This window comes from Vombatus ursinus, unplaced genomic scaffold, assembly GCF_900497805.2.
Source record: "Vombatus ursinus unplaced genomic scaffold, bare-nosed wombat genome assembly UNPS02014772.1, whole genome shotgun sequence".
NCBI lineage: Eukaryota > Metazoa > Chordata > Mammalia > Diprotodontia > Vombatidae > Vombatus > Vombatus ursinus.
Genome location: NW_020954550.1, coordinates 1,619,834 through 1,634,066, shown reverse-complemented (window position 1 = coordinate 1,634,066; position 14,233 = coordinate 1,619,834). Strand labels below are relative to the sequence as shown.

Genomic DNA, 14,233 nt, shown 5'->3' with positions numbered 1-14,233 from the left:
ATAAATATGTAAAACAGTATAGGGTCATATGCAGGTCACTGGGACAGTTTCTTAAAGATCTCACTCTAAACTGGCATCAAAATATCAATGACTACTCTTTAGGTCCAGCCATCCAGCATCTTCTAAATCTAACCATTACAATGTGGTATTCAGAAATGAACATGACATTCTAGATGTGATCTGACCACGGTGAGTAAAGCAGAACCATCACCATCCTAGTCCTGGATATTATACTTCTCTAAATGCACATCTTGCGCATATTATTGCTAAATGCTTTGCTAAGACCTAGCTAAACTACATATGTATAGTGTTCTTATCTGCTAACATAGTTGTTCAGTCATTTTTCAGTAATGTCCAATGACTGTGACCCCATTTGGTGTTTTCTTGGCAAAGATACTGGAGTCATTTGCCATTTTCTTCTCTAGATCATTTTATGGATAAGGAAACTGAGACAAACAGGGTTAAGTGACTTGCCCAGGGTCATGCAGCTAGTAAGTATCTGAGGCAGGATTTGAACTCAGGTCTTCCTGACTCTAGCCCTAGAACTCTATCAACAGTACCACCTAACTGCCCACATCTTGGATCTCAGATCATTATCAGAGAAATTTACTGCAAGAATTTTTCCCAGTCATCTGTTTTCTTTCTCATTTTAACTGTGTTGATTTCATTTGTGCAAACCTTTTTAAATTTTATGTAATTAGCTCTGTGTACTTTAATTTCTGTGATCCTCTCTATTCCTTGTTTGTTTAGGAACTCTTACCCTATTCATAATTGTGAAAGGATTTCCTTCTACTAATTTGTTTGTGATTTGACCTTTTGTATGTAAGTTATAAATCCATTTGGGGTTTATCTATACGTGGTGTGAGATGTTGGACTAAGTCTATTTTCTGCCAAACTGCTTTCCAATTTTCCCAGTAATTTTAGTTGAATAGTGAGTCCCCCCTTATTTTACAGATGAGCAAAACTGAGTCCCAGGGAGGCTAAGTGACTTGCTGCCCTAGACCACACATAATACATGTCGTAGGGATCTGAACTGTGATCCTCTGACCTCAAAGCCAGTCCTCTTCCCAATGCATCCTTCTTCCTTTTTCCCGTTCTCTTCTTTTCCTCCTGCTTTCCTGTTTGAAGTTGGTTGGTTCTTGGGTAGTGATAGAAAGGTAACCTGTTGGATATAACTGCCAAATCTCTGCCAAGAAGAGGATGTATTTTTTTAGACAAAAAATATTAAAAAGCTTACATTGAACACTAAATAAGCTAACAAAACTTGTTTAGTAACAATTTACATTTAAATTGAGCAGTTTTGTTACATAAAGCACGATAACCATTATTTGATCACATGATCACTCCAAGTTTCCATAAGTTATCTTTGTTTGTCCATATATTCTCAGTCATTTTTAGAATGTTTGGGCATCCAGAGTGTTGTCTTGGAGTGTATTTTGTGAGTAAGGGTCATACTAGACAGGAACAGGAAAAGGATTCAGTTGTTATTCTAAACTTTCAGTGTTTCTGTTTGCAGACACACGGATATGTATAGAGACATGCTCAGGGTCCTGTGGAGTTGATAAGCAACAGAGGACAATGAGTAGTAAGTCTTAGATAATTATTTCCATTTGACATTGCTTTAGTGCAACTTGCTAGGGAACGTATTTATTGAGTTCTATTGGAAGATGGGTATCACCCAATAAAAATTTATTATGTTTTTTAAAATCTTTCTTTTGTCCAATTCTCTTGGGAATAATGTGAAATGTGTGTGTATATGTGTGTATACACACACACACATACACACATATATACATGTATATGTATGCATATATGTATATATACCTATACATACATACATGTACCCAAATGGGAAGGGAAATATCTGCTAATGGCAAAGGACAGTGACTTTATAAAGATTTTTTTTTCACTTTGTTGCTACTATTTATACAGAGAGAATTCTGGTTTAAAAAAATGTTATTGGTTGGGGAATGACTATGCAAATCGTGGTACATGAATATAATGGAATATTATTATGCTTTAAGAAATAATAGACATTAACATAGAGAAATGTGGAAAGACTTACATGAACTGATGAAAAGTGAAGTAAGCAGAGCCAAGAAAGCAATCTACACAATGACTGTAACAATGTAAATGGAAAGGGCAACAAAACAATCAAAGCTGAATATGTAAAATTCTAATGACCCAGCCAGGCCCCAGGGAAGAGATGAGAAGACACTTTCCCCACTTCTTTGCAGAGGTAGAGTCAGGGTGCACAGTGGAGTATTTCATATAATGTCAGACTTTTTCAATGTGTTGATTGATTTTGCTAAAAAATTTTTGTTTTAAATGATGATCTCTGGGAGTGGGGAGGGAACAGATGTATAGGTGATATAAAGGTGATGTAAAATATATAGGGAGAAATATAGGTGATGTAAAAACAAAAGCCGAGGTGTGGTGTAGTAGGGTGATGACCCTGGAGTCAAGAAGAGTTGGGTTCAAATCTTAACTTATACTTTTTTATATTTAGCTGTAGGCAAATCATAGCTTCTTTCTGTCGCCGTTTTCTTACGTGTAAAATGAAGGATTTGGGCTCACAGTCCTCTAACTTCCCATCTAGCTCCAAATCTATATTGCTCTCTAGTCGAAGAGGATTCATTCATTCATTTCTTGGTTTATTTTTGCTAAATTGCTTCTTTGATTCAATCTCACCCCAAACCTATGCTTAAAACCATTAGGGGATGTGCTTACCCAGAGCCACAGCCTCATTGGTTTCAGTTCAGTTACTCTGAGCAATAAAAAAGAGGAGGAAAATGTGAGGGAGGAAGTGAGTTAGGAGAGGGATGGGAACTTGACTGTGCGTTTCCTCTTGAGGACCATTACAGGGAAGAAATTCGGTCTCTAAACTCGAGCAACCTAGGTGCAGGGCTCTGGTCACCCCACCCTGATTCTATTTCTGGTTTTTTGGAGAGAGTGCTGACACAGTAAAAGAGAGAGTGAATTCATTTGAATCCTAATTTGACACAGATGACTTAGAGGTCATTGTCTGCCTTTTAGGCATATTTGAATTTTTACAACCCCCCCTCCCCACCACCACTACCACCTCCCTGGCTTTTTTGTTGACCAGGCTACATGATGGTGTTTTCTTCTTGCTTTAGTAGTTTCTAAATAGTTAATTATTAAAGGAGGGGCCAGCAAGTGAAAGTTGGAGCTGCCTGCAAAAGGAAGGGAAGTCAAGCCAAATGAAGTGTGTGTTTTTGGCTTACTATAGAATCTATGACTTCTTTTGATGTTGATTGATGTGACAAGTCCATTAACTTTTGAAACTAATATATCTGGTAATTACTCTCAGTGTTTATTGATTTGTCTGATAATTTAAAAAAAAATTATTGCTACATTTTGTTTTGACACAACGAACCTGCAAACAAACCCTCATAAAAGTGTATTAGTTCACTGAGTGTTAAGACAAAGGAGGGATAGGTGTCCTTTAACTTTGACGGTGTAATTACATTGATTATTGCTGTGTTTTTTTCATTGACTCAATCTCACCCCAATTTTATTATGTGCCTTCCTTGGATCAGGGGGTGCAGTTACACAGAGCTATAGCCTGATTGGGTTTGGTTCAATTTAGTTATTCTGAGCAATATCCAGGAGGAGGATAAAACACTATTTTGGAGGCAGCTAGATGGCTCAGCGGATAGAGCACTGGGCCTGGCATTGGAAAGACCCAAGTTCAAATTCTGCCTTAGACACTTACTACCTGTGTGACCCTGGGCAAGTCACTTCAATTTGCCTCAATTCCTCATCTGTCAAATTAGCTGGAGAAGGAAATGGCAAACCACTCCAGTATTTTTGCCAGAAAAACCCCATGGATATCCGTCCTTGGGGTCACCAAGAGTTAGACACGATTGAACAATAATTGCTACATTTGAACAGTTTTGTTGCCTTGCCACATGAATTTTATTTATGATGCTGTAGTCATTGTTTACATTGTTCTGTTTACATGGGTCTGTGTCACCATTTCATGTAACTCTTCCCGTATTTCTTTGAACTCATGTCTGTCAGTCTTTATAGTATAGTCACATGCGGTCATTTTTAATCCTATAATGTCTTCAGCCACTTCCTAGTCATTGGGCACATATTTTGGGGTTTTCATCATGACAAATAATGGTGCAATGAACATTTTTGTACATTTGAGTCTGTTTTTGTCATTAAAATTCTTGGAACATTGTCCCAATAAATAGGATCTCTCGGTCAAAGGGTATGGACAGTTTAGCTACTTTTCTTGCATAAATTCTTTTTTCCATTTGGGTTGGAACAATTTACAGCTGCACCCTTGGTGAATTAGAGGGCCTGGGTTGGCTCATACTCCTGTCATGAATTTTTTGTAACTCAACATCTGTGTTGGCTCATATTCGTGTCATGGATTTTCTTAAGGTAGAAAGTAAAGTTTATGTGAGAATTTACTTTTGGATGCAATATATAATGTTCTCTTTCCCCCCCCTTAAAATCCTATAAGATTTCCCATTTCTAAGACTTTTCAACTAGCACCAAGGAACACACTGGCAGCAATGAATGTAAGTAAACTTTCCCTCATACCTTGTTCCAAAGGCCTTTTATTATCTCTTGCATGACCCATTGGTGTTCTTTCTCCAGGCCTGTGGACTCACTCGGGCATGGCAATGTTGCTCATCATTCAGTCTCGGCAGGCTGATCACTAGCTTCATGCCATCACTAAGCTCTGGGCAGCTCTTTGTTTCTGTTTTTCATTTACTCCATTTGAACAAACCCAAAACTAACATAGTCTGTCAGCAGGCAGAATTTCTATGGTATTTAGGAGTCAATTAGTTAAAGGCAACTTTAAAAACCTGACATGTTTGAGTCCATGAATATTGCATTGTCTTTAGTGTAATATCTTTCAACCATATTAAAAGAACAGAACTCATGAATGTTATGTGTTGAGAATGTATTTTCTGTGTTGCAGTGGGAGAGAACTTGGGTTCAGAGTATCTGGGTTCAAATCCTTGCTCTGTTTTTCATTTATTTCATTTGGATAAACCTGAGACTAACATAGTCTGCCATCAGGCAGAGTTTCTGTTGAGTTGTTTTGTTGTGTCTGACTCTCTGTGAATCCCTTTGGGGTTTTCTGGCAAGGATACTGGAGTGGTTTGCCATTTCCTTCTCCAGCTTATTTGACAGATGAGGAATTGAGGCAAATTGAAGTGATTTGCCCAGGGTCACATAGCTACTAAGTGTCTGAGGCTGTAGTTGAACTCAGATCCTCCTAACTCCAGGTCCTGCACTTTATCTACTGTACCACCTAGCTGTTCCAGGCAGAGCTTTTATGGTATTTAGGAACTGTTTAGTTAAGGGTGACTTTAAAACACTGGTATGTTGCTTTTATGAAGTTTAGGGCTGAATTAGGAATAGAACTGGTCAAGAAATGATTTGCCATGCTCCAGATGACCTTTAAAAGTGAGTGGGACCGTTGGAGAGGAAGTTAGTCCCAGTGAGTCCAGGCAGGCAACAGAATTAAGAGGAAACCCAGATTTTGATAAATTGCAAAGGAGATATACAGAACTGGAGAAAGGAAGGCCGTGAAAAGCCATATGGAGGGAGAGCAGAAGCATGGGCTTGTGAGTGAGTGGTGTACAGAGTGAGATCAAAACATTGGGAGGCAGGCTGGGTGTGCTTGAGGCATGCAAAACCCCTTTTTGTAGCAGTGGGGGTGGGTGGGTTGATAAGCAGAGCCCCTCAACCATTCTTATTGACATTTTGGCATTTCTGTGTGGACAACATTAGCTCTCTGTTCTGCAAAGTCATAAGAAAATGAATCTTTAACTCTCCATGTGACTAGCTCCAAGTTCTATCCAGAGACAGAACTCCAGCAACTCTCTCTCTCTTTTGCTTGCTTTTTCTCCTCTCTCTCCTTCTATCTTTCTATCTTCTCTCTCTCTCTCTCCTTTTCCTCCACCTCTTCCTTCTCCTCCCAAATGCAGTCCCAGTATTAGCAAATTTCTGTGGCTAAGTCAATTTATAGAGACAAAGTAGATATTTAAAACAAAGAAAAGGTAAACAGCTCTCCTCATTCCCACAGGAACAGGTTTTATGCACCCATGACCAAACCCAAGGACAGAAAGAAGTTGCAGAATTATGTCTTTGGTATCTACACTGGGAGTGGGTAGCAGTTTCAGGAACATAGTATCTATCCTGCCATTTTTGAAGCTGATTGACCCACACACCCCTGCTATATCCTTTGGTGTTTCTGTTTCTCTGATTCCATGTGATTTCTTAAGGCCTTATCTATTTTCATGCATCTTCTACCCAACTTATTAGGGACCTGGGTTCCTCCTTAAGTCTAGTGTCTGCTTGTATGCACTTAAACTGACTTCCTCTGGAATTGTCCCACTGCCTTTTAAGAGTCACCTTTGGGCAAGGCCAATGACTTCTTGGCCAACGTCATTGCTCCTTTCCTAATTTACTCAGGGATTTATTCCCATTTCATAAAGGAATTGCACAATGTAGCTAATAATGGCTATTGATATAGGGCCTCATATGTGCCAGGTGCTTTACAAATATTATCTCATTTGATCCTCACAACAACCCCATGAGGTAGGTGCTACTATTAACTCCATTTTATAGTTAAGGGAAATTAAGGCAAGCAGAGGTTAAGTGACTTGCCCAAGGTCACATAGCTAGTAAGTGATTTGAACTCAAGTCTTTCTGATTCTAGGCCCAGCATTCTATCCACTGCATTACCAGTTGCCTCTAAAACTATCTGGCAAGTTTTTATAGTTAATTTATCACCCCAGTATGGGTCCCCTACTTTCTGTGATTAGGTCTTGAGCTAACCAACTCGGTAATAACATGCAACACACACAGAGTGGGTGGAGTTGTTTCTGTTGATGTGGACGGGAAGGTGACCTCAGTACTTTCTTGTCCGTCTGAGCCTATATCTCCAATCCTTGTCTTTTAAAAGTTTGTTTTGCTTTCAATTTGGCCTTTGGTTCAAAAAGAAACTGATTTCTCTAAAATACCTTCATTGTTTATTGCAGTGTTAATTTGTGTTTGTTCTTAGGAGAACATAGTCAATACATCTGCCATATAGAAAGGCATAAGATTTTAAAGACATTTACCAGAACAAAAGAGGGCTCTAATCTCTTTCTAATTGCTGGGAACTTCTCAGCCAGAGGCTGGGAAGAAACTTTATTGATTCTTATTTCTGTAGTTTTTTAAAAGCAGAGAACAAATGAAGTTGTACTGTCCTTTCCATAGTCTGAGCCCAACAGCTTGGTCTAAGACAGTCAGAGACTGAATTTGGGGAATTTAGGAAGATTCAAAGAAAAACTGAAGGAGGAAAAGGAATCAAAAAGAAAGAGAAGAACTCAAGTTGAAAGAGAAGGGCTTGGGAGAGAGGGAGAAGAGAGGGGAGAAAGAGGAGGAACTAAATGGAAGGAGATGAAGACGAGGAGAATGGCTTAATATCAAATGGAAGAATGAGTAAGTGAATAAAAAGACATTTAATAAGCACTTACTATGTACAAAGTACTGTGCCAAGTTCTGGGGATACTTATAGAAAAGCAGGGCAGTCTCTGCTTTCAGAAGCAAATCATTAGTGGTGAAAAAGCTTCAGTAGCTCCCAAAACAAACTCCTCAATTTGGTACAAAGCCTTTTGCAATCTGATTCCATCCTCTCTTTCCTGTTTAATATCACATTCCCCAGTCCTCAGTCATACTGCATTCTAGCACACCTGGCCTGTTTATTGTTGCATAACATTTCATCTCCCACTACACCTTAACAGGGCTTTACATGCTTAGAATGCCTCCTCTCCTCCCCTTGGAATTCCTACATCTATTCATGGATCAGCTCAGGAGCTCCATCCTATAGAAGGGCCTTATAGTGATCTCCTTAATGGTTAGTTCTTTCACCTTGCCATCCCCAAATTACTTTGTGATTTCTTATGTGTACATGTTTTATCTCCTCAATAGAATATACGCTACTTGGGTGCAGGACCTGCTTAGTTTTCGTCTTTGTATTCCCAATCCCAAGGACTGTGTCTTGCGTAGTAAGCACATGACAAATTTTCATTTGAATTGAACTGTGAAGGAGAAGAAAGACTTGAAGAAGAGGAAGGAAGAAAGTAGAAGAAGGAGAGGGCAGCTAATATGACAAGGTAAACACAAGTTGATAACAAAAGGTGAGAGGTTTGTAAGAGAAGATAAAAGCAAGTCAGGTGTGGCTTTCACAATGCTAACAAGGTGAGAAGAGGGACCTTACCAGTTCTACTATTAGCAAGAAAGATGAAAGACTGAGAAACTCACTTCTAGCAAGTACGGAGAGCAGGGAGAACACTACAATAGCCAGTAAAGACAGTACAATGTTAGTATTTCTGCCTCCCAGCTCACTGATGACTGTGTTCAGGTGTAGAGTGGTCTTCCTCCTAAAAAAGAGTAAAGAGGCTCAAGAAATCCTTTCCACTGGCCAGGTTATTGATGAGAATTGCAGATTCCTTCAAAAAATATCAGAATGATTTTGATGTTGCCTCCAGGATCAAATATAAAATGCTGACTTTTAAAGCTCTTCATAACCTAGCCCCGTCCTCATTTTCCAGTCTTTTTACTCTTTATCCCTCCTCCACATGCTTTATGATCTTGTGACACTGACCTCTTTGCCTCCATTTCCCACCTCCCTGAATTTTCGTTGACTGTTCCCCCATACCTGGAATTCTCTTCCCCCTCACCTCGACCTCATGACTTCCTTCAAGTCAGTTAAAATTTCACCTTCTGCAAGATATTTTTCAGGTTCTTCTTAATTTTAGTGCTTTCCCCATTTTATCCTGTATATATCTTGTTTGTGTAAGATGTTGTCTCCTCCCATTGGGTTTCGAACTCCTTGAGCTCAGGAACTATTTTTGTCTTTTTTGCAACCTCAGTGCTTAGCAAAGTGCCTGGCACACAGAAGGCACTGAAGAGGTGCCCGTCGACGTGAACTTGAAAAACACAGAAGGAAAAAGCTCTGAAGAGACAGAAGAGAATCCTGATGTGTTAGGAGGTTGTAAAAAAATTGGGTGATAGCTTGAGGGGAGGCTAGGGTTTAAGATATTTAAGGATGGGAAGACTTAGGAGTATTTGAAGGCAGCAGGGAAGGAACTAGTAAATAGGTAGAGGTTAAAGATTAGAGATGATTTTGATTGGAATATGATAGAGAAGATTTGAGGGGAGCAAAAACACACATAGAAAGGTTGACCTTGGTAAGGAGAGCCCTCTTATTGTAAGCTGGAAGGGAATAAGCATTTAGATCTTGCCCACTGTGTGTCAGACACTATGCCAACTGCCTTACAAACATTGTACCACTTGATCCTCACAGTAACCCTAGGTGGAAGTTTTGTTATTGTCCTCATTTTATAGGTGAGGAAACTGAGGCAAACATTTGCCTTTTCCTAGGTCACACAGCTAATAAATGTTGATGCTGGATTTGAAGCCCAGCTCCCTCCTTTCTGTGGCACCTCTCTACCTCCAGAGGAGAGGGCGGGGAACGATGTCAAGGGGTTTTGAAGTGAAGAGGCAAGTGTGAAAGGGAGTTCTCAGATAACGACTTCAATTTTTTCAATAAAGTAAGATCATCAGCTGAGTGGGAGGAGGGAAAAGTGTGGCAGGGCTTGAGAAGTTTGAAATAGCTTCTCAGCCAAGTAGGAGAGGGATTCAGTTAGGAATCGTAATGACTAGCACTTATATATGGCTTTTGAGGTTTGCAGAATGTTTTTTTTTTTTTTTATCTCATTTGATCCTTACGACCTTATAGTGCAGGTGCCCTTAGCGTTGCTATTTTACAGGTGATGAAACTGAGGCTGGGAGAGGTTAAGGGAATTAATTGCCTAGGTCAGGGGTGAGGAACCTGTGGCCTCGAGGACATGTGTAGCCCTCTAGGTCCTCAAGTGTGGCTAAAAAGTTCCCCTAAAGGGCTGTGCTTGAAGACCTAGAGGGCCACATGTGGCCTCAAGGCCACAGGTTCCCTATCCCTGGCCTAGGGTCTCACAGGTAGTAAGTATCTGAGACAAGATTTCCACTCAGGTCTTCTTATCTTCAAAACCCAGGCTTTTATCAACTGCACCACCTACTTCCCCTAATAAAGGGATTTCCTTGCTGAAATGAGGGCCTGTTTAAGTTTGCTAACACGAATTTATAAGGTAAAGAGTCAGTACAATCATGCGACTTCCTCCAACTCCATTTCATAATACAGCTGGTCAAATAATAACACAAAAATTCTTCAAAGCCTAGTTTGCACTTTCTTCTTTTGACAATATGTGCACATATTTTTGGTTTCCTGTCTAGATTAACTTGAGTTTGGAGTGTACTGTCTTCTTTCTCCAGTATTTTTACTATCCCGGTTTGGTTTGTATTAGGCTCACGTTAAAACTGGTTTCTATTCCTGTAAAACACATTAATTCTGGGAAGAGATAGAAGGTCATTCAGAGACATGTAAGCTATCAACGGAAACAAGCACAAGAACTAAAATTTGCTTCAAATAAATTGTAGATAATCAACATTGTCTCTTTGTTATTTCTTTTCAGAATAAGCCACCCTACAAAAATTCCTTTCCTGCAATCAGCTTATTAAAATGACTTCACAAGCAACAAGTCAAAGGACCCTTTACAGCTTACTCCTAACTGGGAAAGGTTGTTTGGGGGCAAAACATGCCTAGAAAGGTTTTACCTGATGCCTTTTCCCCAAATCTGTAGACACTGAGTCCCTGACGAGTCTGAGGATCTGTGACTCAGCTTTATCCCTAAACACTTGGCTCATAGGTCATTCCCACTGATTTCCAAAGCCAGTGCTGGCTAAACAAGCTAAACAGAGGGGTTCATTTTCAAGGTGAAACTTAAAACTACCTGTTAATATGCATTCTTCTTACTGATCTCTGTACAAAGAATAGCAGAAGTGGGGGGCCATGGGTGTGAAACATGGCAAATAACAATACACTTTTTTGATAGGATGGACTAGTTTGTTTTTTTAACCTATTTTTCTTTTCTTTTTTACATTCTTTATTATGAGGGATGGCTTTCTGAGAGGCGGTAGGAGGACAACAGTGGGGAATATAGGTATGTGAAAACAAAATGTCAATGAAAATTTATCTTTTAAAAGAATAAGAGTGCACAGAACATTGAAAACAGCACTACTTAATGGTATCACAGCTCTCCCTTTGAGCAAATACATAGTTTCATAGGATCGTAGATCTAGAGCTCCACCATTTTCAAGATCAGGAAACTGAGGCAAAGATGAGTGAAGTCACTTGTGCAAATAACTGCTTTATCATGTTTTGGTACTGCAAGAAATAGATTATTTTGGAAAGTGTTTTCATTTTTACTGTATTAACCTGATCCATCTAGGAAAATTGAAAGTCTTGATTATTTTGTTGTTGTTCAGTTGTTTCAGTCGTGTCCAATTCTGTGACCCCACTTGAGGTTTTCTTAGCAAATATGCCGGAGTGGTTTGTCATTTCCTTCTCCTGCTCATTTTATAGATGAGGAACTGAGGCAAACAGGGCTAAGTGACTTGTCCAGGGTCATACAGCTAGTAAGTGTCTGAGGCTACATTTGAACTCAGGTCTTCTTGACTTCATACCCAGACCTCTATTCACTGTACCACCTAGCTTGCCCTTTCATTATTTTAATTGTTCAGTTGTCTTTGGTTGTATCTGACTCTGTGACCCCATTTTTGGGTTTTCTTGGCAAAGATGCTGGAGTGGTTTGCCATTTCCTTCTCCAGCTCATTTTACAGATGAAGAAAATAAGGCAAACAGGGTTATGAGACTTGCCCAGGGTCAGTTAGTAAGTGTCTGAGTCTAAATTTGAACTCAGGAAGAGGTGTCTGATTCCAAGCCCAATATTCTATCTACTGTGCCACCTACCTGCCCATTTTGATTATTTAGGTCCTCTTTTTCTTTCTTTTCTCTTGGGGGGGGGTGGGGAGCCCTCTAATTTTATAGTTGTGTTCAAACAGGTCCTGTATATTCCTAGATAGGAGAATTTCTTGATCCAATAGTGATATCTAACTACAGTTCTCTTCCTAATTGTTTTAGAATTTGAGTTTTCCTAAATTGTTTGCCATTAGATTTCTGAGGAGTTATGCTCTGTGTGACTCTCTATAATAAGCAATAATAATTTAGTTAATATTTTGCGATCACATTGAAAAACAATGAAATTCCTTTAGTACTTTTAGTACTAAATCAAAGCCCAGATAAGATTTAATGGAACAACAAACTTGAAATTAAGTTCCATTACTGCCTTGCATACATGGGCTAGCTGATTATAGCTGGTATTTATATGATGCTTTTAGGTTTGCGAAGCTCTTTATAAATATTATCTCATTTTTATCCTTACAACAACCCTGTGAGATTATGCTGTTATCATCCTTATTTTACAGATAAGGAAAGAGATGAGGCAGACAGTGGTTAAGTGACTTGCCCAGAGTCACACAGCCAATAAGTGTCTGAGGTCACATTTGAATTCAGGGATCTTCCTGACTCTAGGTACAGCCCTGTCTTCACTACACCACCTAGGTGATACAACTAGGTATAGTCATTTCTTAATTATGCAAATGAACTTGAACTGTATGCCCCCCCCCCCCCCCAGCAAAATGGCTATCTTACTTAGGTTTTGGTTAGGTTGACATTAAATTAATTTTTATTCATGTAAAAGATAATAATACCAGGAAGGGATGAAGAAAGGTCATTCAGAAGCATATAAGCTATCAAGGAAAGCCAAGATAAGAACTAAAATTGGCTGCAAATAAACCACAAGGCAGATAACTGAAATTTGGCTATAATCTGCTTGTTTGATAAGGTCTTTTCTGAGTAAGTTTCCCCAAGAAAAAATCTTTTCCTTGTACTACAGAATGCTCTTAAAATGACTTTATAGACAAATGATGTAATTAAGTAACATTTATTTTACATAGAACAATCTCTCAGGAATACATTTTAATCCATTTAGATACTGATTTTATTGCATTACAAAAAAAAAAGAAATTGAGAGGCACAATTTAAGTGTTTGAATAAATTGGGAGAAAACAAACAAACAAACACCGTACTGATTGCTATCCATATTGCTTCTTTGCCACTTAAATTAAAGGCTTTGAGTAGGAAGGCTTTGACCATGAGGCAGTAGTGCACTTTTATTTAGTAGGAATAAATCACATAAAATATATACTTTTATACAGAAAATGTTATTGTGTTGTATTGTAATTACCTATAAAAACTTTATTTGAATTGCACAAAAGTTCACTTTATAATTGACACCTCCCAGAAGGCAGGGTTTAGTACTAAGTTTATTCATCTAAGTGATTCCTTACAAATAATTAGGCTTTCATTTCTTCACAGATTAAAAAAAAAATCTACAAAGAATTCTAGTATCCAAATGAAAACATTTAAAAAATCCTCATAGGAAAATAGCTTTAGACATTTATTCAACTACTTTAAAACAAAATATAGTACTTGAAAATGCTGTGAAATAGAAGGGTTTCACATTGGAATCCCTACACCACAGTATGATCTGGAAGGGCTTACATTAATTCATATTGTGTAGCATTCCACTGTAATAGCAGATCATCAAAAAGGCACATGGGTACATTCTTCTGAACAGTTTTGGTCTTTGACAAAAAAATCAAACATTTCCATGAGCAGTGACTGCAATCATATTTCAAAACAAAAATCCTGAACAAATGTATTTCTCAATCCATTGGATGCAGAGTCCGTGATATAGCATTTTATTTTACATAGAATTTCCTGTTCAGCAGGAATATAAGAAGGTTTACATTCACTTTAGCCCTATCAAACATTTTCATTACAGCTACTCCTTCATACTGCATCTGAAGCAAATCCTGCAATCAGAAGGAAAATGATTAAATTGCAACTTTGGTATTTTAAACATTTTTCTAAACATGCACAAAGAAGGGTAAATCAAACTCACCTGGCCAGTATGATACTAACAGACTTGATTTATATGAAAGAGAGAAACTCTCTTGATTTTACATTGTTAAAATCTAATGTTTTACTAACATTTTAATATCAAAATAAATATAAGCAAATAAACTTACATAATAATTATTTACATTTAAATTAATTTTAATGAATAAAGCATCAAAATTTTTCAGCTGCTTCCTTCTAAGTACCCATCAGATTTCCTTGCCTGTTCATTGTTGTTTATCTTTCTTCAAATACTTGTAATCAGTACACAGTATATTCTGTTCTTCTGCTACT

General features: G+C 38.3%; 1 protein-coding gene across 1 annotated transcript in view; it reads right to left on the bottom strand.

Annotated features, from left to right (window-relative positions):
* Positions 1–13,704: 13,704 nt before the first annotated feature.
* IQGAP2 (IQ motif containing GTPase activating protein 2) overlaps positions 13,705–14,233 on the bottom strand; it is a 340,576-nt gene continuing 340,047 nt past the window's right edge. Inside the window, exon 36 of the mRNA XM_027863404.1 lies at positions 13,705–13,854. Within this exon, the coding sequence (XP_027719205.1) occupies positions 13,741–13,854 (114 nt within the window). The 3' untranslated portion in view covers positions 13,705–13,740. The remainder of the gene's footprint in view (positions 13,855–14,233) is intronic.